General features: G+C 41.5%; 4 protein-coding genes across 4 annotated transcripts; 1 reads left to right on the top strand and 3 right to left on the bottom strand.

Moving 5' to 3' along the window:
* Nucleotides 1-514: 514 nt before the first annotated feature.
* LOC135673316 (uncharacterized) lies at nucleotides 515-3413 on the bottom strand. The gene is made up of 8 exons (XM_065182181.1): nucleotides 2999-3413; nucleotides 2818-2912; nucleotides 2646-2749; nucleotides 2450-2550; nucleotides 2277-2377; nucleotides 1759-2196; nucleotides 1535-1666; nucleotides 515-990 (listed from the first exon to the last, which is right to left on the bottom strand). Exons 1-8 carry the CDS (start codon nucleotides 3257-3259, stop codon nucleotides 765-767), a joined length of 1458 nt encoding a protein of 485 aa, XP_065038253.1. The 5' UTR covers nucleotides 3260-3413; the 3' UTR covers nucleotides 515-764.
* Nucleotides 3414-6348: 2935 nt separating this feature from the next.
* On the bottom strand, nucleotides 6349-11402 carry LOC135673314 (uncharacterized). Its single transcript, XM_065182179.1, has 2 exons — nucleotides 11251-11402; nucleotides 6349-8388 (listed from the first exon to the last, which is right to left on the bottom strand). The coding sequence occupies exon 2, from the start codon at nucleotides 8360-8362 to the stop codon at nucleotides 6449-6451; it is 1914 nt and encodes a 637-aa protein (XP_065038251.1). The 5' UTR covers nucleotides 8363-8388; nucleotides 11251-11402; the 3' UTR covers nucleotides 6349-6448.
* Nucleotides 11403-11912: 510 nt separating this feature from the next.
* On the top strand, nucleotides 11913-15926 carry LOC135673313 (gamma carbonic anhydrase 1, mitochondrial-like). The gene is made up of 5 exons (XM_065182178.1): nucleotides 11913-12127; nucleotides 12852-12995; nucleotides 14128-14253; nucleotides 14588-14739; nucleotides 15347-15926. The coding sequence occupies exons 1-5, from the start codon at nucleotides 12013-12015 to the stop codon at nucleotides 15626-15628; spliced, it is 819 nt and encodes a 272-aa protein (XP_065038250.1). The 5' UTR covers nucleotides 11913-12012; the 3' UTR covers nucleotides 15629-15926.
* Nucleotides 15927-17165: 1239 nt separating this feature from the next.
* Nucleotides 17166-20963, bottom strand: LOC135673312 (probable mediator of RNA polymerase II transcription subunit 26b). Its single transcript, XM_065182177.1, has 9 exons — nucleotides 19769-20963; nucleotides 19517-19585; nucleotides 19310-19392; nucleotides 18823-18875; nucleotides 18624-18739; nucleotides 18476-18503; nucleotides 17918-18372; nucleotides 17750-17840; nucleotides 17166-17651 (listed from the first exon to the last, which is right to left on the bottom strand). Exons 1-9 carry the CDS (start codon nucleotides 20180-20182, stop codon nucleotides 17530-17532), a joined length of 1431 nt encoding a protein of 476 aa, XP_065038249.1. The 5' UTR covers nucleotides 20183-20963; the 3' UTR covers nucleotides 17166-17529.
* Nucleotides 20964-22155: the final 1192 nt, after the last annotated feature.

The following is a 22155-nucleotide window of genomic DNA, read 5'->3' as shown; positions in this document are numbered from 1 at the left end:
TTTCTGACACAGTTATTCTTCACTTAGGATAAATTTATGGAACCAATCTTCCTGGAGAATAAGAAACTAGCCTTCTCAAAATATACTCTAAATAAGAAAACCTGTAAATTTTGTATAGGATCAAAGTTGACCTTAAGAGAATGATTCCCACTCAATAATTAGCCTATTTGATGCCACATCTATTGATGTCAACTAAACCTTTGTCTCAAATTGGTTCTCTAGTATTTACTTTATGTTATCCTTCTCTTCTTGAGGATGCCAAGAAAGGATGATCTATGAATGATAATAATAATATTATCAGAAAACTCTGCAGTGCCAAATTAACAACTTTGTTCTGTCCATGTCTGGAATTGAGATCAGTTGGAAATGTAAGTTGGAAGCGAAGAGAAGCGAGCCTACTTAGAGCAGAATCTACTCAATAATCGCTGGAAGAATCATGGTTCAAAGTATCAGGCCAGCACGGATACCAGTCACTGATACAGTATATAAATCCATATAGACAGTACCAACAAGATTAGGCCGAGAGTAATGAAGTGTATAAATCCATATAGACAGTACCAACAAGATTAGGCCAAGAGTAATTAAGTATATAACTCAACATATTTATAGCAAATTGCCTCACCGAATAACAGCATAATTTACAGGGTGGATTGTCGTCAAACGATATTTCAGTAGCTTCGATTCTATGAAAAACCTAAACGTTTCATGTTTGCTGAACTCTGAATAACACATAAGGCCTGGCTTGTATTGGAAAATGACCTTAATTATGCTGGAATCTGAGGAGAAGGCATCTGATCACCTACTTCAGTAGTTTGCGAGTAATGGGGATCACTGATTGCTGTGTCATTGGGTAATATCGGTGTACTGCTTCTAAAGATGTGCTTTCTGCACCGCTGGAATATGCCATCATACAATAGATCAAATTGTACTCCTGCTCTCTCCCGATTTACTATGAAAAATATGTGATCGGCTTCGATGATCTTGTAGTACCTGAAAGAACAGCAAGAAGTTTTGATTGATACAAACATCCAATGACATGAATTCTAAATGCAAACCAAACATGGCCAATGTTTGGCACAGAAGAAGATTACGGAAGACATCAGTCCATGTCACCAGATCTATAGCTGAAACACATGATTCTTGGCATAAAGAAGCATAAAACAGCGAGAATATGAACAGAAAGGGTTGTAAACACACTTCTACCTGCACAACTTCTCTGAAGCATATTGTGTGTAAAGGAGATTTACTGCTTTAAAAACATTCGAATGATTATTCCAGTATATAATTTTGCTACGTAGTTTGTAAAAATTTTTTGAATATAATGTTCTGCAGCTTTTATTGTCAACACATGAAATTGATGCATAACAAGGAGATTAAGTAGAGAGTTGAATCGATAATTTATGTCTTACAAAACATAGATTAAATGACATTAGGAATCCTCAACCTGAATCATATCAAGTAGAAAGTGGTTTACTTCAAGGATAGAGCAGATTACTTAATGCAAATGTGGATCATGAAGAGCAGGATCACAAACCAGATTCCTGGTTGCAAAGGATGGCATTTGGAGTCATCCACAACAAAGAAGCTCGGGTGTTCGACAGGCAGGCGAGGATGAGTCATGGATATTGTGTTAAGAGCTCCATCATTGTCTTGCCAGTCTTCATCCCTGTGCCAGTAGTCCAAAAGAACTCATGTTAGCTTTGCTCCACAATTCCCTGCTTCAGATCATGAATCTGCACAGGAAGAAGACCCAGTCACCTGTAGTCTTTATGTGGTGGCGGCACGCCGTGAGGGAAACGCCACTGGCACATCTGCAGGACTGGAATGAAGAGCAATGGATGGATCCCCCAAATGCTTGAAGGCATTGTGAGGCCAAAGACCTTCTTTGTTCTCTTGGTCGCGTAGCTGAAGTAGAATGTGTTGGGGAAGGTGCGAAGCCCAGAGTTGAGCTTGATCGAGCCTTGAATGGTGAGGTCAGGCACGATCCAGTCTTCACAAGCGAAAGGCCCAGTGTTGTTCGAGAGCAGATCAACTAAACCTGAAATCCCCGTCCACCTCCATCCCATCCGAAAGTGATCGAATCCGAAGTTGTAGTAGTTCTTGAGCCATGCAGCATCCAGCCAGTCGTAGACGATGACCCCCAGGCGGCACACCTGAAGCAGGCATATCGGTTTCAACAACCTCCCGTTCTCGGGCCTGCAACAACATCGACGGTGAAGGATTCATCGACAACAAAGCGTCCAAGGCTAGAAGAACTTGTCGTGGAGATCACTCACTGCATCCCGTCGTAATATGATCTGGTGGTTCCGTTTAATGCGCCGGAGAGGGAAGTGATACTCAGCACCCAGTCCTCAGAAGTGTCATGGCCAGTGAATGCCTGTTGATTCACAGCACATGTTGGAGGTGATGAAGACGAAGTCAAGGAGATGGAGTGAAGCAAAGGAGGTACCTTGTCCGCAAGCATCTGCTGCAGCACCCTGGCGACCTGAACGCCCGCCGAGTGCCCCACGAAATGAACAGGATGGTGTTCATCCCACGAAGGATAGTGGCCTGCACTCCAATCGATGGAGAAGAATGGATCAACGGAATGGAACTTGAGACCTGGTTCATAGAGAAATCATTAGAATGATTGGTTTCTACCTTACCTTGTTCATAGATCTTCCCGAATTGCAAGTGCCCAAACTGCAAGCTGTGTTCTTCTCCATAGTCTACCTGCCCTCCCTTCAAATAGTAGAACAGCTCCCGTGCCCTGAGACCATGGAGCGGAGTGGCAATCCTTCCAGTTGATCACAAGATTCAGTTCTCGAGCAGACCTACCTGTCATAGATGCTGGTTAAGGATCCTAAATCCGGCACCAGAACGCGGTCGTCCTTCTTCTCTGCGCCGGCGAAGTAGGACAAACCTCCGAGCCTCTGCAACCCCGTGGCAAACAAGATTTAGCACCATTTCAGCAACAGAGCACGCATGCTTGAGCTCCCAAGAAATGGCATGCACGTACCCCTTTGCCGAATCCAAAGATTCCATGCACCAGAACGATCGGCGGCGGCGAACCCTCGAGAACCAGCACCTTCTCCTTGCTCTCACCTTCCTTCCCTCCGGTGCCCAGGTCGACGACATTGGGCCTGAGGCAGTCGGTCAGGACCTGAAAGAGATCCGACGCCATGGCGGAGCTCAAGATGTAGAAGGCGAAGAGCAGGTGCGTCGCCATACTGACGAAGAGCTCGATCAGGCTGAGGATTCCGATCGACAGCCCCGCCATTTCTCCTCCGAGAATTCCACAGAACAACAGCTCGAGCCACGAACACCTCCTCCTCTTCCTCCTGTTCTCCTCTTCCAACAAGGATGATAGAAGCGAACGGAGTGCAGAAAGGAAGAGGAGAAGAGAAGAGACACGGAAAGGCTAATGGACCTCCTCCTCCTCCTCTACGACTGTCTCTTTCTCTCTCTCTCTCTCCCTCTCTCTCTCCCTCTTTCCTTAGGACGAGGGGAGTGGAGAGATAGACTTCTATATAAAGCACACGGCACAGTGGAACGAAGGAACATGGGGACATGCAGTGTTTGCTACGCACTTCACAACAGCGTTCTCGGTTACCTCTCATTCATGCTGCTGATTGGTTGTTGGATGCTGGCCCAGTGTGGGGCCATGGTGACGTGTCTCTCTGTTGCACCCAGAAACCAAAGATTCAGGGACACGTGTTTGCAGACCGTCACATCGACCCACCTCAGCATGCCGGCAAAGAAGCACAGGATTTAAGCACCTCTTGCATGGAACAGAGGTCACAACAAATCTGTCTCCCTTCCCAATGGATTCGCAGGCGTGTCTTTGCTTGGTTTCACTGATCGGACGCCAACAAAGCTGAATGTCCCAACCTCCAGCTGATCTCCAAGCAAACAAATGGGGGATATGTTGATTGGGAGAGTAATCATTCGATCAGTTGATCTGTAGCAATCTCTTTTACCATAAGATGAAGGGATAAAAATAAAAGATCTTGAATTGATGAATGTAAAGAAAAAGGTAAAAAGGAAATATATGGTTTCATCTTACAGTCTGGTGATTGAGGCTGACACAGTCATTCACTCCACCAAAACCAGTGTTTTTGACCAGTAATAACTATTCTGAGTGCCATTCATTGAGCAACTCTTTCTGGTCACTGATTAATCCTCTTCTTGAGCTTGCTGGATCTTTCTCTTCCTTGGAGAAAGGGCAGAACACTCCAGAAAGACCACATGAGTGTTTCGTTTTCCTTGATCGATCAGAAATGCAAATCACATGCACAAAGATATATTGGAATCTTATCTTGTTTCAGCCACCCAGACAAAGGTCTCTATCTGATTTGACATGGAGGTCTCCAATCTCTAGGTGGCCTAAGTATTTAATTCAGAAGCAATTGCAGCTGTGCATGAAAGATTTAGGCTTGCAGCTGTAGTGGTGCTTAGAGATTAATTTCCTAACATACTGTTCTTGTGGGGAAACATCAGGTTGTGTTGTCATTGACAGGCAATCTCAGGCACATTTTTGTTACATATACTGAGGGAAAAGATTTCTGGTTCATGAAAGGCATGTAGTTCCATCCCTTCATTAGACTTTTAACCTTCATTTGTCTCTTAGAATATTGGATTGTGTATATTGATCCTCATCTCATATTGATCGAAATATAATATATTATATTACTTTTAATCATCTTTCATGTGCAGAAACAATTATTTGGTTGGTAGTAAAGATGAAAAGGGATGTGTGACCTATGAAAGGCAGTAAGAGTTCCAGTCTAATTTTCCAACTCTTTAGCTTCTATTTTTGATCTCTCTCATATGCAAAGCACATATTTATCTATTACTGAAGTTTGTCCTCACAATCAAAAGTAGCTCAACTTTTCTCCAAAAGGAGTCAGTGAGTTGTCAGTGGAAATCAATTTAAACATCAGCTAGGTCAGAACCTATGTGCCCCATTGAATCCAGAAAGCAAGTAGGATTTATTTTGATGAGCAATAAGGTGGCTTCCTTCTGTGGAACTCCATGACATCATAAATCAAATTCAACTAACCTATTGTATGAAGGATGCAGCTTCATTAGTCCAAAACTGATGTAGTGGTGGGCAGCAAAGGCCACTAAAATTCTGACAGCTTCACAATGTTGTCAATGTCAGTTTATTGATCTAAATTTATAAGCTGTACACCATTGTTTAGACTAGTCTCTTTTTGCTAGTGGAATAGTATAACAAGGAAGGAATGCAAGTAAGCTGTAACAGTTTAGGGCAGTCAATGACTTACCTTGGAATTGTATGTAGACTGAAGCTTGTACAGCTTTGAACACTTCAATGTTGAAGAGCTACAAACTCCATCACAAGCAACATAGGACATGTTTCTAGAGGAAAAGAACTAGTGGGCATGGATGAGGTGCTAACTTGTGCTCATTGAGTTGCTTACTTGTAGGTAGGAAAAAGGGCAAACAAGTATAATAAGATATGAGGGAGGTTGATCATCAGAAAGACCAAGAGAAGATGGAAGTTTGTGCTGGTTGCCAGTTCCAATAGGTCAGATGCACTCAATTCCTCAAATTGATGAACAACTACTGTTAGTATCTGAAGATCTGAAAAAAATGGATGGAAATCATAAAGATTTTGTGAAGGAGAAGGTTCTGCAGATTGCAAGTCTGCTACTGATTCAAATGACAGTTGTTGTATGTTAGGTATGCAGCAGAAACATGTGAATCATAAACCTGAATGCAAGCCCAAAGGTAAAGATTTTCTGGTAGATGGAGAGAGGAATGTGTTTAATGTAAAGGAAGTCTTCATCTGCTTTTGAGAACATCAAACCCCAGGTGGTTGGACCTCCATCAAGGAGTGTCACTCCCACAAAATACATGATGTTTCTGATATCATGGAACATTAGGGGCTTCAAAGACCCCATCAAACAGTCAAATTCAGAACATGAACTTTGGAGAACATGGATGAAAACATTTGAGAATTGTTGTTGAATTCTATAATGGCTGTAAGTGTGTTATCAGCCTTACAGATTCCATTCTTGGACATTCTTTTTCATTGAACAGAGAAGCCATGGGTGCCTTAAAGATCAAAGATATGTAGTTCTCTGCAGACATGATGGTGGCTAAGATCAACAACATGCATAGCACGTCTTGGGTTGTGAATGCCCTCTAAGCCTCTGCAGTAAACAAGGTTTTGCCTTCTATGGTACATATAGTCTATAGCAGGAAGGAACATTTCTCAGTAGGAAATATAGTAGATTGATGAATGCATAGTTAGAATATAGGGATGGAGAACAATGTTGTAATGCATCGAGTAGGTGCATTACTACATCATTCTCACCTTAGATATGAGGAATACCAGCCCACTAGAATCAAGAAAGCATGCAATTTTATAACCAAGAGTGTCCCGAACCAGCAGCAACAGATCCAACAATGTTCGTTTTCTTTTCATCTTACAGATCATTTATTAGAGGGGAGAATTGGTGACAAACTGTCTCGGAACGCTAAACAGGTCCTTCCCTGCAAAAGGGGATGACCAATCATGCGATCCAGACGAGTACAAGGAGTCCGTCGCAAGGCTACCACCATCCTGTAACCCCACAACGCAGACACCACCGGATGTATTTGTGACGGGCCTTGTAACTTTGCCACCCATAAACATGGTAGACCATGTGGCAGACAAGTGATCACTCCTCATAGATGGCCTCAGAAGAGTTGAATCCAAGCTCCAGTCTATAGAGGTGTAGTCGCATGGAGTCGTTCCACCAGAGCTCCAGTCAACTGGCGATAAAGAGGATCCATGTGAACCCCATCCAGTGAAGAGTCCAAGCGAAGATGGCATTGCGAACGAACCTGCAGAGTTCCATGAACCACTCCCCCCTGTTGCAAAAGATTCCACAACACCGGAAGCAGAAGTTTGGAGATGATTCCGGGGAGCAAATTGCTGGCCACTAGAACCATCCAAACCCAAGTAGGGTAAGCTGCGTCCAAGACTCCCATTTGCCACCTTCATCATATCCATGCTAGACATACCATTTGAATAGAATCCTGCGGAAGCTGGTGGTGACGCGCTAATGCTGAGGCTTGTTGATGCGGGATTTTGTTTGGTGGTGACTGACTGGGGACGCTGCATTACAGTGACTGGCTCCCTCAAAGTTACTGAGGGCAAGTTGGCCTTTGGTTCATTGGTTGGCATCACATACCGGGTGGTTGGAGGTACAGCCACCTGCAACGAGGATGGCAAAGAGTACGAAATAGAAGTAGAGCTGGCACTTGACCACCTTTTCTCCACTGGAGTAACAACTTGCGGTTTTCCCCAATCTGGCTTAGGCTGTATCTTTCTCAAAGACTGCATGTTCTTATTTGGGGAGTCCACAACTCCAGTTGTCATAGTTTTGATATAGTTTAAATCTCGTTCATCTCTTCTCTGTTGTTGAGGGCCAACTGAAGCCAGTACCTTCTGTTGAGGTCTTAAAGCTGCATTTTGGACAGGTATTACCATCTTAAAGTCAAGACCACTTGGTGGAACAGGGTCACTTGTTTCTTCTAATTTCGATGGAGCAATTTTTGGTTCTTGCTTCTGTGTCTTCAAAGTCTCTTCAGCCTTTTCTAGGTCACCCTCACATGCAACTACAGCCCTTTCAACCTCCTGCTTCGTGCACTTGAACTTCACCTCCATATCTGAAATCTTTGTGAGCTCTGTCGTAATATCAATTTTCAAGTTAGCACCAGTGTCTATGTTTGCAGCAATCTGCTGCCTACTTTCTTCACTCCGTTCAAGGAGCCACATGATGGACTCTTCAACACGTCCTTCATTTTGTATAAGAGCCATTGTTGCCTGTTCTGAAGAGAAGCCCATTGCTACAAGTTTCTGAGAAAGCATCTCTAATTTTCTAGACATGAGGTACCCAGTACAACGCTCATGTAGCTCCTGTGCTCGCCTCTCCTTCTGGCGTTGATGCTTCTTTTCATTTTTCTGCCGAATCTTATCGCGTTTGTCAGTATCACAACCAAGTACAGATTCTATGCGAGCTGCATTACTAGTTGCATTTTTCTCCTTTTGGTCCTCTGACTCACCAGAGTAACCATTATGGTTAGACATTGAATCAAACTCGCCTGTTGTACCGGATGAACTACCAGAATGCTCCTCAGTTTCATCAATGGTTCTGAAATGACCATTGGTTTGGCCTGTTGGCAAGGAACCAGAGGGCATTGTATCGAAGTTGTGGAATGTCCCAGAATCTGGATTGTATGCATTTGAAGGAGCACCATTCCCATAGTTCAGAAGAGCTGAAGAATGTTTTGAAGAGACTTTAGCTTGTTCCTTGGCTGCCTTTGCAGCCAACTTATCCTTTGACTTAGATTTGGTTGCTGGAGACATTTCTAAACTTTTATCACAGTAATTTCCTGAAAATAATCACACTGAAAATGTTAAATACCAAACCACCATCAAATGATTGTCACTTAACTCTATGAGGACTATCAAAGTAATAATAACAGACAATATGAAAAGGTTCAACCAATACTCTCAGCCCACTTCAATAGAAAGGAATATAATTAAAATAAAGAAAAACAACACCAACACGCAGTGATGTCCCAACTATTTAGAGTCATTTACATGGATCTTTTCTCACCATGAAGCTCTATTGAGGGCAATATCCATAATTAAAATTGAGGCATTTAAATCTTTTTATTGTTTCAAGCAATGTTTTTGGCAGGTTTTCCTCTACCTTTCATGCACCTCTAACTCTAATCAACTTATCTTATCTAATTACAGCATCCATAGAACTCCTTTGAACATATTCATAACATCTTAAACAATTTTCTCATATTATTCTCTATCAAGACAGCAACTAAATATTTGCAAATGAAATCATTTCTTATTCCTTCTATCTACCTCAGCATTTTCACCTTAGCTCATCAACAGTTTGCACAAGTTTCTTAACTACCTGACACTCTTATTCATAAACATTAACTGGCCTATAACCATATCTCAAAATTAGTCCGGTGGCGGTGGGTCTGGTAGACCTATTCTAAAACTGATCTATAACATTACTTCTACAAGACTGCTATTCATAAGATTCTTGCTTGGGACAGTGTTTACAGCAAAGACAATTTGTACCAAAGCAATTGCTCATTTCTAGAGAAACATTAGATATACTATTTAAAGAATTAATGCAATATGCATAAACAAGTATATAAGTAAATCCATTCCTTTAGTTTGAGGTCTTACCATCACCTATAGTCATATAAACTAATAGAAACAGACATCCATAAAACTTTGAGGAAACAATTACTTGCATCTCAAAAATGATAAAGACTTCCCACAATATTGTCCCAGTAATGATCCAACTAAGTACAAGGAAAACATGAAGTTCCATTCGTAAAACCTCATTGCAACAAAAACCAGCATACTCTAAGCTTAAACATGCTAAGTAGTACATATGGTATAATACTCTATTGAAGATTTAAAGGTATTTGATGTACAAGAAACAAAATAACGAACTACCAACCGCAGTTAGAACTTAGAAGAGTCTATAGAAAATATTGAACTGATACAAACAAATAATGTCCTGACCATATCTACCTCTTAATATAACGTGTGATCATGCCTTTTGTTATCAGTGTTATTAAATGACAAACTGCAGTGGGAAATATAAATAGGACCTAACAAACTCATAACCAAATACAACAAGAAGAATAAAATCAAGCTAGAATGTCTTGGAATATCAACTTTACAAGGGTAATTATAACTTAGACATCTGGAAAAGGATCAAACAAAGGAGAAAACGATGAATATAATAGGAAGACTAGAGGACCATCTTGTCCTTAGTTTAGTTGCTATATAGTTGTCGATAAATACTAAAAGAGATATCCTACAACATAAACCCCATCAATGATAACAACAAAAACCAATTTGGCACATCAAATTCAACCCAAAAACCAAACTATGCTACCACCAAAGTTTCTAAATTCTAAGCCCAAACAGACAACACCATTCACAAGAGAATAATTAAGCAACACAAAATATAATTAAACTTAGACACCTACATGCTTCCCCCGCTATGAAAGATCTTTTTGTTGTTGTTGTTAGATAATGAAATTCAGAGACCCCTCACTAAAAACAAAAAATAAAATTTACTGGAAAAATAACATCTTACCACAAAAAAAAAGAAAGTTATTAAGATTTCGGATGGTAAAGATCAAGCAAAAATGCTTTAATAATTTTGATATCTATTCCACACATTATTTTGGTGAAATACTGATTATTTTTTAGCTCATTAGCAAACATATCTCCTTATATTAAAACATCCAAACTTACATTTATCAATCTATCAAAAAGCTTATTGGAATATTAAACAACTGTTATAAATTCATGCCAACATGAATCTAAGGTGCCTGCTGCTATTGCATGAAACAGTCCCATAAATCTCAGGTCAAAGAATCATAATATGTGACCCAACAACAAAATCAACTAGCACCAACTTAGGAGTTGATAAACAATTCTAACCCGCTTATTAGGAAACATGAAATTCCAGCATTAGGACGTGCACATATCATAAAATATAAATATTCATGAGATTGTTTTTGTCCGCCAAGTTTATCATGACACACGATCACGTGAAAGCAACATGAACCGGAGTATCGATAACAACAGCTGAATTGCATCTATCAAACATTTTAATAATGCTATAGAATGATTGAATACCCTATTTACACAAATCATTATCACGATTCAAACGAGCAAAAGATTATCACAAAAAATAATGTATTAGATAGACGCGGACCCTGCATTCCGACCCAAAAACAAGGACCGTTCAATTCGTTTGACGGAGAAAAAGGCCCGCTTACGCAAAACCTCAAAATTTGTGTAAATAGGGTATTCAATCCAAAGAATTAATGGATCTACTACGGCAGTCTCAATTAAGCAATAAATAAAAGAATATTCTTCGCCACAAAATTCTCGAAGGGATCAATGATCCCAACCAAAAAGCATAAGCAACCAAATTAGGATCCCCAGGATCCAAAACCCTAATTCGAATCCCCCCAAAGATCGGCCCCAACGAATCACCAAACAATATAAGAACAGGACGCGCAATCTAATAGTCTTGTTAAAAAAAGGGCGACCGGAACCGAAAATCCATACAGAACAAAGACAATCACCTGGTAGGACGAGCCGGAATCGAGAAAAGACCGAAAAGAGACGTGGCAAAAGCAGATCAAGAGACTGGAACAGAAAGGGGCCGGGGAGAGAGGAAGGGCACTGACCTGAAAGCGAATACAACGGAATCGATCGGTGCCCGCGACGGATGGAAGGGCAGAAGGCGTGATCGATCGCCGGAAGACGAAAAGCTAGGGTTTTGAAGGAAGGGGAATTGGGGGACGATAGAAGCCGATCCCTTTTGCTCTGTCTCTCTCTCTCCCTCCTTCACGATCTACTTGCGTGATGGACGGACGTGAGGGAGTATTAAATCGAAATGAGAGGATTTGGGTTCCGGAAGTTTGCCATATATAAGTACCGCAACTGGGTTCCGACTCGCCAATTGACTCGCCCGAGTCCAGATTGGGTCTTCAAACACTGTCGAATGGGATCGAGTTCAAATTACGAGTCTCAACTACGGCATAGCGGTCAAAGAATCACGTCGTCATGAATAGCATACATGTATATATATACACATGTATTATCATGTGTATATACATGAATAGCATACATGTATATACACATGATAATAGAATATAAACGTGTAAATAAGGTCACAAGAAAGATTTTGAATGGTCGAATTAGGACATGACTTTATATGTATTGACATGGAATCGTCGCGTTTAGGTAAACCTACTGTCGCTTATCCTCCTAAGGGTAATACGGTCATTTCAAGCCCGCTGAAAACCCCAATGCTGCTTAACTGCAACCCTCTCGATGATCTGCATTTCTCTCTCTCTCTCCTTGCCGCTGCTGCTGCTTCTCTTCTTTCTTGCTGGCCCAAAGAAGGAACTCCCACCGATTATTCACTTCTCTACGGAGAGTGATCGATGGGGACGCTGGGAAGGGCGATCTACGCCGTCGGATGCTGGATCCGCGAGACCGGCCAGGCCATCGATCGCCTCGGCTGCCGCCTCCAGGGCAACTACCTCTTCCAGGAACAATGTAAAGATCTTCCTTCCTCCGTGTACTTCTCTTGTTCTGATGATGCTCGCCGCGCGAATGCGCGATCACTTGGATTGCTGTGCGACCTCCTTTTGTGGTTTAGGTCCGAAATCGAAGTAGATGTCGGGAGGATTTAATTATATTGTAATGACTTCTATGCAAATTTTGTCTTTTTTGTTTTGTTTTGCTATAGTCAACTCTTATTTTTAATGTGGTCTGTTTTCATTTGGCAATATATCTTGATGTGTTAGTATTAGGTCTAATTACATATTACTAATTAGCTACTTTCAGTATCCTCTATATTTTCAAAAGTTACATTGAGATCTCTATATTTACAAAAGTAAAACATTTAACTCCGTTGCTCTAATAAAATTTTTCTCACTTTTTTTTTATTTTTAATCCTGTAAAATTATCTTTTTAATCTTGTACAGGAATCTCAATGTTTCATTTTAGTAAGTGTAGAGATTCCAATATAACTTTTAAAAATTTAAGGATCGAGATGCTAAAGGTAGCTAATTACAAGAGGGAAAGGTAGTTAACTCTTTTTTGTTAACTTTTTCTCTGCAGGTTATGTTTCTCAATGTTTAGGAAAACAAAGAAGGTGTTTGCTTAGAATTAACAAGTCCTTGTAATTTAATCTTATTTAAATCATTTTAGGATTTCTCCAAAATTTTACCAATGAGTCTTCTAACTTGTAATTGCTGGTTTCTTCATGGCATTTTAGTGTCGAGGCACCGGACACTCATGAACATATTTGACAAAGTACCTAATGTCCATAAAGATGCTTTTGTGGCTCCAAGTGCATCTGTCATTGGTGATGTCCATGTGGGCCAAGGTTCATCAATTTGGTATGGATGTGTTTTGCGAGGTATGTTTATGTTAAACAAGTTAGTGTGGTATTGATTATGCAGCTAGTAGAGTTTCATTATCCTGAAGGTGTCCTTTTCTTTACAGAATTCACTTGCTTTAAAAGTGTCCGATTTGTTAAATATTTGAATGCTCTTGATTTAACTAGAAAAATTCCATGTAGCTCACCCTGAATTGTAGGTACATTACGGCTTATGGTTTTTTTTTTTTTTGTATTGTATATCGCTAAAATCAAAAAAATACTTTGTTAGGTACCTAGGCAATGATGCTTAGATATGAAGTTGGTTTACTAGATAGTTTCCAAGATATTAAGTTGGTTATCAGATAAATACTTCTAAATAGGTATGCAGGGCCTTGACAGACCTATACAAACATTGCTGTATATTTTCTTCTGCAAGTTTCTGCAACTGATGTCATAAAGTTGCTGTTGGGGTTGGTGCAGTGGGCAGCAAATTGAGAAAGTGAATAAAGAGAGTTCACGTACGAAATGATTTCAAGGAACTTGATGTAAGCAAGAAAAAAGTGGGAAACTGAGAGAGAAAATGTCTGGGAAATCTGTTAATAGCCACTCCATTTATATCATCGTAAAGCTAATTTATTTACAACTCTTGTTAACGTGAGTAGCACTTACTACATATTCTAAACAAGTTTGAAACTATATCGTAGATGTAACAAAGGAACTCCTCGGGTAACTTGAATGATATGGTTCGCATACTTTTAAAATGGCTAATGCTGCTCACCGACATGTTCTTTGTTTATAGCATCCTTTTTGTTGTATAATATTTTGTTTTGCAAGGTTTGTATTGTAGCAACCATATGCATAATTTTGTTCAAGAATTTATGACATCATCCTATATCCATAACCCAAGAACTACTGGGATGTGGAAATTTGTCTGAGGCTTACACTTGCATTCATCATTGTAACGCTGGTTGTTGCTGGTTTCATTGAATGACAATGAAGAAGAGTTTTATCATGTGCACCTATCTATTTGATGTCCAGATATTGGTCCCTTAAGACAGTAACCAAGGATATATAGTTCTAGTATAGGTGGAACTTGTTGCTCATAGAATGTATGCATTAAGTTTGGTTGGTTATCAGCAGTTATTAACTCCTTTCTTCGGATCCATTGCAGGTGATGTGAACAGCATCCACATTGGATCTGGCACTAATATACAAGATAATTCCCTGGTGCATGTGGCAAAATCTAATCTAAGCGGGAAGGTCCTACCAACTATAATCGGGGATAATGTCACAGTAGGCAAGTGATGTAATTCTCCTGAGCAACAGTTTTACATTAGCTGCCAAGCCCACAATTTACTTGGAAATCATAGACTTCATTCTTCTTTGTTAGACTTTATTTCTTGATTTGACCATATTATGTTATCTCTATAAGTAACTTGTGTCCTGGGCTCCTAGGCATAAAGTTTAGAATTAGAAACCTGCATGTTGTGGTGCAGATGTAAATGTTGACTTTAATTTATTGTTAGTCCCAGCATGTTGTGTTAAGTTTTAGAATATGAATTAAGGTAGCAAGATATTTTGATTAACTTCTTCTAAAGCTCATCATTGTCTTTAAAGCTTAAAATTTACAGGCCATAGTGCTGTCTTGCATGGATGCACTGTTGAGGATGAAGCATTTGTTGGAATGGGTGCTGTCCTGCTTGATGGGGCTGTTGTGGAGAAGCATGGAATGGTTGCTGCTGGAGCCCTTGTAAGGCAGAATACAAGAATCCCATGTGGAGAGGTTATCAGCTGTCTGTCCCATGATTTTTTTTTTTAATTAAGTTTATATTTGTCTCCTGAATTCATTACCATCAGCTAGCTCTATCGGGTAGGTCCAATAATTTGATTTGGTCCAGCAGACTTCCATGCATATGATCTAGTGATGGGAGTGATAGAGGAATCAATCTAACAGAGTTGGTTTCTGCCGCCGCGGAACTTGTGGTGGCTTCAAACATTAGAACATGTGATCTATTGCGGAAGGGACTAAAGGGGCTGTGCTGCTAGAGTTTACCAAAGGGGGGGAGGGAGGCTACAGTTAGAGGTGGCATGACGGTAGTGATGGAAGCTCAAAATAATTTATCATATAATATGATGTTTGATTATATAAGTTGAGAACTGATATCATATATATCTATTATAACACAAATGGTCTCGGATTGGGTCATTACCAGATAAAATTGACCTGGATCTGTGTCCGATCCATTGATGAACGAGACTGGATCACAGACTCGATGGATCGGAACAGATCGATTGACGGCCTTATATTGAACCATGGTGAAGCAAAGATTAGTGATCATTTAACTTTACTCATTGACTGTGCTCATTTATGAACTCTGGTTATGCAACAGGTATGGGGAGGTAATCCTGCAAAGTTTCTGAGAAAGTTAACTGATGAAGAGGTAGCTTTTATTTCTGAGTCTGCTGCCAACTATGCCAATTTGGCCCAAGTGCACGCTGCTGAGAATGTTAAATCTTTTGATGAGATTGAATTCGAGAAAGTATTGCGCAAGAAGTTTGCTCGCAGAGATGAGGAGTATGATTCCATGCTTGGAGTGGTCCGTGAAGTCCCTCCGGAGCTAATTCTTCCTGACAACATCTTACCAGACAAATCTCGCAAGCCTTCTCAGTGAGTTAGGCTGAGACAGTCAGCCCACTTCGCCGAACCAGCATCACGAGCTTGTTACAGCATGGTAGTGAGTTTGGTGGTTCATATTTCTGTTGCTGTCCCAATAATCTCAGGTCGGGCTCTTTTTTATGATCGGTCATGTACTCTTGTACTCTTCGATATCGTATCTGTTGGTGCTAGAATCCTGAATTGCTTTCAACATCAATTGTAACAAGAGCACAAAAAAATTGTGTTTTTTATCACAACCCATCTTTGTGACACAAGCATTTACTTGGTGTGAATGAGATTCATGTTTTTGTCAAGGCACTTGATTTACTGCAATACTTTACATGGATGTAACGATTGCAGTAATAAGCTATTCAATTATGAGAAGTAAACTGAATGCTTTCTAGTGATGCAGCAGGAGATGCTGCAGTGGGATCAGTGGATCCACACCAATTTACTTTGGACAAACTTAGATCTAGAACTGATTCGATCATGGACAGTGATGACGAAGTATACATTGACCGGATGACCAAATTTTGACTTTGATCATGAGTCGTATCAGACTTTCTGAACCAAAGTCAGATCCCATCCGAGTCGAGAAATTCCAAATTAAACCTCGTTGATTTCTCCGATCCATTCTTTACATAAAGAGATCTCCTCAAGTCATAAAGGAACTCTTTGTTTTGTTTTTACATGACATATTAAAAACATGAACTAGATTACGTGACAGATATGGTGTCGAAAGAGTAGATCGATGACCAACATCTTGTTTGGAGATGTGTGGTTTCTGACTTCATCGTGTATTGAACAAGGGAGGTCTTCAAACTCGTGTAGTGAACAACGTGCTTTAATTTCTGTTGACCAGCCTCAAGACTTCCAAGGCAGAATTGCATTAAAAATGACCAGTTGTTTTCTTTTCCTCCTGAACTTTGTGTGGCGCACGCAACAATGAACAGTCAAAACCTAAGGTGTGCATTCATATTGTTAGTGTCAACAGGATTCAGTGACTTTCTACTTCCAGATCTTATAATCTAAGTAGCTCAGTTGAGTTCACATGAGTCGACCATACTTTGTTCTAAACCCAACTTGTTGCTTTGGCAACCCAAGCATTCCTTTCGATAAATTAATCCTATGATCTAACCAAAGATCTCAAATAGGAAAACTGGGTTAGTTCTGATAAGCATGAACTTAAAATAATCGACGGTTAAAGCAATTGATCACATATTTGATTTGTCACAAAATTATTTACTTTTAATTTTTAATTAATAATAATATTTTTTTATGAACTAACTTAACTGATAAGACTTTGTCAATTATTCAGAAAAAAAAAAGATTTCAAAAGTCTGAATGAAAAGAGCTCAGACAATGGAGAACACAACATGAACAAATGCAAAGCATCCAAATCAAAGTTTGAGTGGAACAGGAAGCTTTCAAGCAACATCAACCAACAAACCATGTTAAACAAACAAGGACCAAAAAGAGAAGAGCATTTGCAGTATGGTGATTTGTTGGGTCAGCCAAATCATGGTGCTTCTACATCACAAGGACAAGGCAAATGAATCATTAATGGGTAATGGTTATAGTGCTTGGTGCCTCGTCTCTGTCATTGTCTACATAGCCAGTCTCAAAAGAACAAATGGATAAATGTTTCCGGAGTGCTGGGACTATATCTTGAGTCCTCAGGCTTCATATTACATTTGGTGAACTTATCACCACTCTCCCCATTTATGCTACTACTCGAGTCAATGTGTCTAAGTCTCCATCAAGAACTAAACACCGAAAAAAGGAGGAACCTCTTTTGTCTAGTCTTTGCAACCAAGCTCAGCAGGTAAATACAGACTTAACAGCGAGATGCAGATGTTCTTCTGTACAGGAAGAAGGTTCCTGTAAGTTGGCGATCCATTCCCAGAATAAACAGAACTAATGCCGGCCATTTGCCCAACTCCTAATTTGGTTTCTGGATTTCAGAACAGGATGTCTGTTGTGCACCTGTTTTGGCAGATCATGCAGTTCCATTACTTGTATAGTTCGCTGTTTTTTTGCTGCGGCAAGTAGCATGAAGCACCCATCAGATGAGCTATTATATTTAGCTACTAGGAAATCGATAAGATCATATTAGACACCGGGAACTGAAGCATACCATTTTCTGCTTGCTGGTAACCTTCATGAAGCTTCCTCTTTGCCAGTTCTAACTTTTCTCTTATTGAGGATTCCTCTGAGCACTTTGTTTTCTGCATCGAATACAAGATTATTAGATAGGTCAAGGTCCTCCAAACCTACAACATCTAGAATTTCTAGCAGAACTTACATCTTGTGGAACCACCAACAGCTTCCTCCTAAGTGCACCACTGTTTTGATGGTGTTTAGGATTCATCTGTCTGCCAGCATTCTGTGTGTGGGGTAACTTTGGTGGTCTGCCAGGCCCAGAATCCAGAATAACAGGTTTGCTTTGCCTGTTTGCAATACCTTCACACCTTCCTTGGCCGATCCCAGGATCCTGTGGCTTTCCCGGTCTCGTAACTGTTTTTTGCTGCTTCATCTGGCTTTTATCTTCCACGATTGCTGAATGCGGTGGTAGTTGCCTTCGTGTCACTTCCTTCCCTTCTGGTGTAATGAATTGTGATGGCTCTTGCCTCCTTGTCTCCGCTTTCTCTTTTGGAATGACATATTGTTTTGGAGGCTGTTGTTTCCTATGCGGCACATCATTTTCCGGAGACCCTCCATTTTCCCATGGCTTCTCAAACTCTCCATTATTTCTAAAATCTGGAGAACATTTTCAAGAAGATGACATCAACATATTGAAAATTACAAGATGAAATGTACCAGCAAACGATAGCAGAAAGCAGAGGAAATCATAGCTACTCACTTCCATCGTCATCCATTTCATCGAAGAACTTCACATCCAAATGGTAAGAGAAAGGCACAGAAAATGAAACCCGATCAGTCGAATTCAGAAAACAGTGGTGCAACTTGGACGATGGATAATAAATCATCCAAACAATTGTATCTTATACCTCAGAGAGCTGCATGGAAGTAGTTTGCGAGGCAAATAGAAATCCCTCATCTAAGGGGGGAGAAGGGAGCCCTTCCTCATCTTCCATAGGAGGATTTATAGAGTCTGGAGAGTTATCTGAAAAATCATGTGTTCAATATTACACATAAAACATGATAAACGACAAAGCCATCCAAGCAAACATGAAAGAGATGCTATACCTGCAATTGCCGCTGTAGCCCTCACCCACTCCTCGGCCAAAACCTTCCAACCACTGTCACACAAAGAAAGAAATTGAAGCAATGTTAGACAAGTTTCTAGCCAGCATGTCTGCACACTATTTTAGGCAGTATGAAGAGTCTCTTGAAACAAGTTGAAAGAACAATTCATCAGTCATATAAATGACCCTTCCATCAGATCCAAAGCCAAAGGTGCAATTGAACAGAATTGTTCATCATTAAACAAGTGCCTCCACCAAACCAATTAACCATTAAGAATAATGCAAACAAAATAAGCATAAATGAGCAAGGATGGAAACAAAGATCGCCTTATGAGCAAGATACAAAGTGCACTTACGAAGATGGCATGCTAAACCCTTGTGCTCTATGTAAGAAAACGAAACAAACCCTACGAGTACCAGCACCTTAAATGACTTATGAACTCTATTGTAATTCTCTGAATAATTTTGGTATAGAAAGATGAACCTACCCGATGAGAGTGCGCACAAGGTGGCGAATTTGCTTGGAGTTGTGCCTCCGCAGACAGTTAACCGCCTTTCCAATTTCAGTGGCCTGAGACCCAAATATACGGAGATTACAAAAAACAGGAAGGAAGGCTTTGCTTTTGTAGGTCAAAATTTATGCATGTATAAGAGAGAAAGAAACTTATGAACTGAAACATGTGTTCTATCATCACCTTCAGTACTTCAACAGAAAGCTCCATCAATTGCAGCCTCCTCAAAGACTCGAACAATATGCTATCCGACTGCAAACCAGCAAAGTATTCCAAATCAAGATCAAAGAGAGAGAATATAATCTCAGTAGCAGTAGAGCAAAAGAAATGCTCGGGCACCATCACAGTTATGCAAATTCAGCTATCTCAATGCATCGAACAGTTTCAGTGCAACCATAAAGACATCAAATTTATGAAGCAAACGAGGGCACAGACCTCATCACGGTGGTTGGCAAAGATCTCCTTTATCCGCAGAACCTCCCCAACGATCTGGCTTTCCTCTTCGATCTCCTCGGTAAGCGCCTCCGCCTCGTCGTAGCTGTAATTGCTCACAATCCGGTTCAAGTCCTCGGGTCCGTCGTTGCTGCTATCCACTTTGCTCTCCTTCTCCCCGTCCCGCTTAACGCTGCGATCGCCCTCCTCCCCCTCGGCGACGCGATCGCACCCATAGCACCGGGGTAGCAGCACGGCGAACAGCTTCTCCACAATCTGATGCCTCCTGCTCCTGAATTCCTGGGGGTAATCCGAGGCCGCAACGAGGATCGCGTGCTCCATCACTTCGAATATGTCCGAGTTGGCGCTGCGGAAGAACTTTCTCCAGTAATCGAGCGACCCGGACGAGCTCGCCATGGCGGCGAGGGGCGGCTCCAGCGACCAGAGGACGAAGTGATCGGAACCGGAGCCCGCCCGCCTCGGTTTGATTGGTTCTTGAGACGCTGGGATCGAATGTTGGACGCGATTCCGATCTGTGATCGGAGAAGCTCAAATGGTCATCAATGTCCCCGCCGATTGGCGCAGTTGCTATCTCCTTTTGTTATCCAAACAACATAGAAATCCAACGAAAATTTCCAAGAAAATCACGAAAATGACCGAATTTTCCTAAGATTCGCTACGGATGCATCCAACAGCAACCCAAAACTGCGGTTTTTCCCACAAACAAGGGGGGGAAAAAAGGGGATCAAACTCCTCCTTTTCTTCCACCTCCTTCTTCCCTTCAAAGAACCCAATCTCGACAGTTCCTAATTCCCAAAACAAATGCCTCGTCCACGGCTCGTAAAAAAGAACCTAAAGGAACCTCTCTCTTTTTTCTCTTCCGTTTTAAGTTCCCCCCCAAATTAGAGAAAATCTCCAAGAAATCACTCAAAAAAATCCTCCTTTGTTCTCCCAATCTCCTTTCTCACTCTCGATCATCAACCTCGATCCTCTTTCCTTCCTCGCTCTGCAAATTCCCAAAAGAATGAGGAGGAAGGGAGGCGAAGAAAAGCGCAACCCACCGAAGCAGACGCAAAGAGACAGAGACAAATACGGTGGAGCAAATCCAACAGCCGAATTACTCCCCTTCCTCCGTCTCTTCCCCCAAAAGAATTATTAGATAACGAGCCTAAAAAATCAAATCTTGAATGCTCTTAGAAATAATATTTCAGTACCGTAATGATGATAACGATGTTAATAATACGGGAGGAGTAATCTTAGGACGACGGGGAGGGAAGCAGCGAGGGCGGTGCTCGAAGGGGCGGAGCGGTCGCCATCGTTGACTCATCCTAACGGACGGTTACGATGGGCCGCGTTATCCCACCTGCCCTCATCGGACGCACCGCTGCGTCGCGTTGTAGATATGACGCGTCCGATCTTATCATGACATCGAGTGGTGCGAACTTTAGAACGGACGGCTGCCGTCGTCCCGTCGATGACACTTGGCGACGATCCGACGGAGGCACGGCTTATCATGGCGTGAGATGATGCCATCATGGGGAATCGAGTTGGTACAGGGAATCGAATTCGTATCGGATCGGATCGGATCGGGTCGGATCGAACCGAATCGAATCGGATCCCGGATTCGATCCGCTGACAAGCCTATGCAATTAAGTGATCATATAATTACAGCATAACATCAGTTTGATTAATGGATTACCGATTAGCTTCAACGTGGATAACCCATCCACGGAATAAGTCGAGCGGATAAGGATCGAAGAATAGAGATTTTGGATGCATGTGATGCGCATGTGGAAGACACAGGACGCCATCCCTTATCTGCGAAGGCCATGAAAGAATCGTGTACATGCCATCATAAATAATACATATATTCTCACCCTTAATGACGGTGTAATAAGTCGTTAATTAGTTATGGGATTAAGGGGGGGAAACGGAGTAGGAAACAAACCCACGTGCGCGCGAGAGAATCGTCTCGTTTGCTTAGAGGCCCTTCCCTTCGTTGAAATTACGAAAATGACAACAGTTGCATTGGCTTGCAGCCGTCATCGGACGGTTAGGACGAAGGAGGAGCGACCATCGTCAGTGAAGCCATAAGCAGAGGGATATGATCGGTAATTCAAAGAGGGCCGCGGAAGGAGGACGGAAGACGCGGCGGCGATTAATTGAGGAGAGGGGTCGGGGCAGGTGACGCTGTTTCTTCGGCGGGTAGCAAAGCGGTGGCGCGTCCACGGGATCGGAGGCGGCGGTTTTGCTGCGAAGACGGATAGTATCTATCTATTGGTAACCCGAAGGTGAGATTGGCGTGCGCATCTTCATCGCTTCCGACAGCATGCATAAGACTTTCACTATTTTGACCTTTCTGATGAACCCTAAATGTCCTCCGAAAACAG

The sequence above is a fragment of the Musa acuminata genome, chromosome BXJ1-5 (genome assembly GCF_036884655.1).
Source record: "Musa acuminata AAA Group cultivar baxijiao chromosome BXJ1-5, Cavendish_Baxijiao_AAA, whole genome shotgun sequence".
Taxonomy (NCBI): Eukaryota; Viridiplantae; Streptophyta; class Magnoliopsida; order Zingiberales; family Musaceae; genus Musa; species Musa acuminata.
Note: the sequence above shows the minus strand (reverse complement) of the source record. Positions and strands in the feature narration are given on the sequence as shown.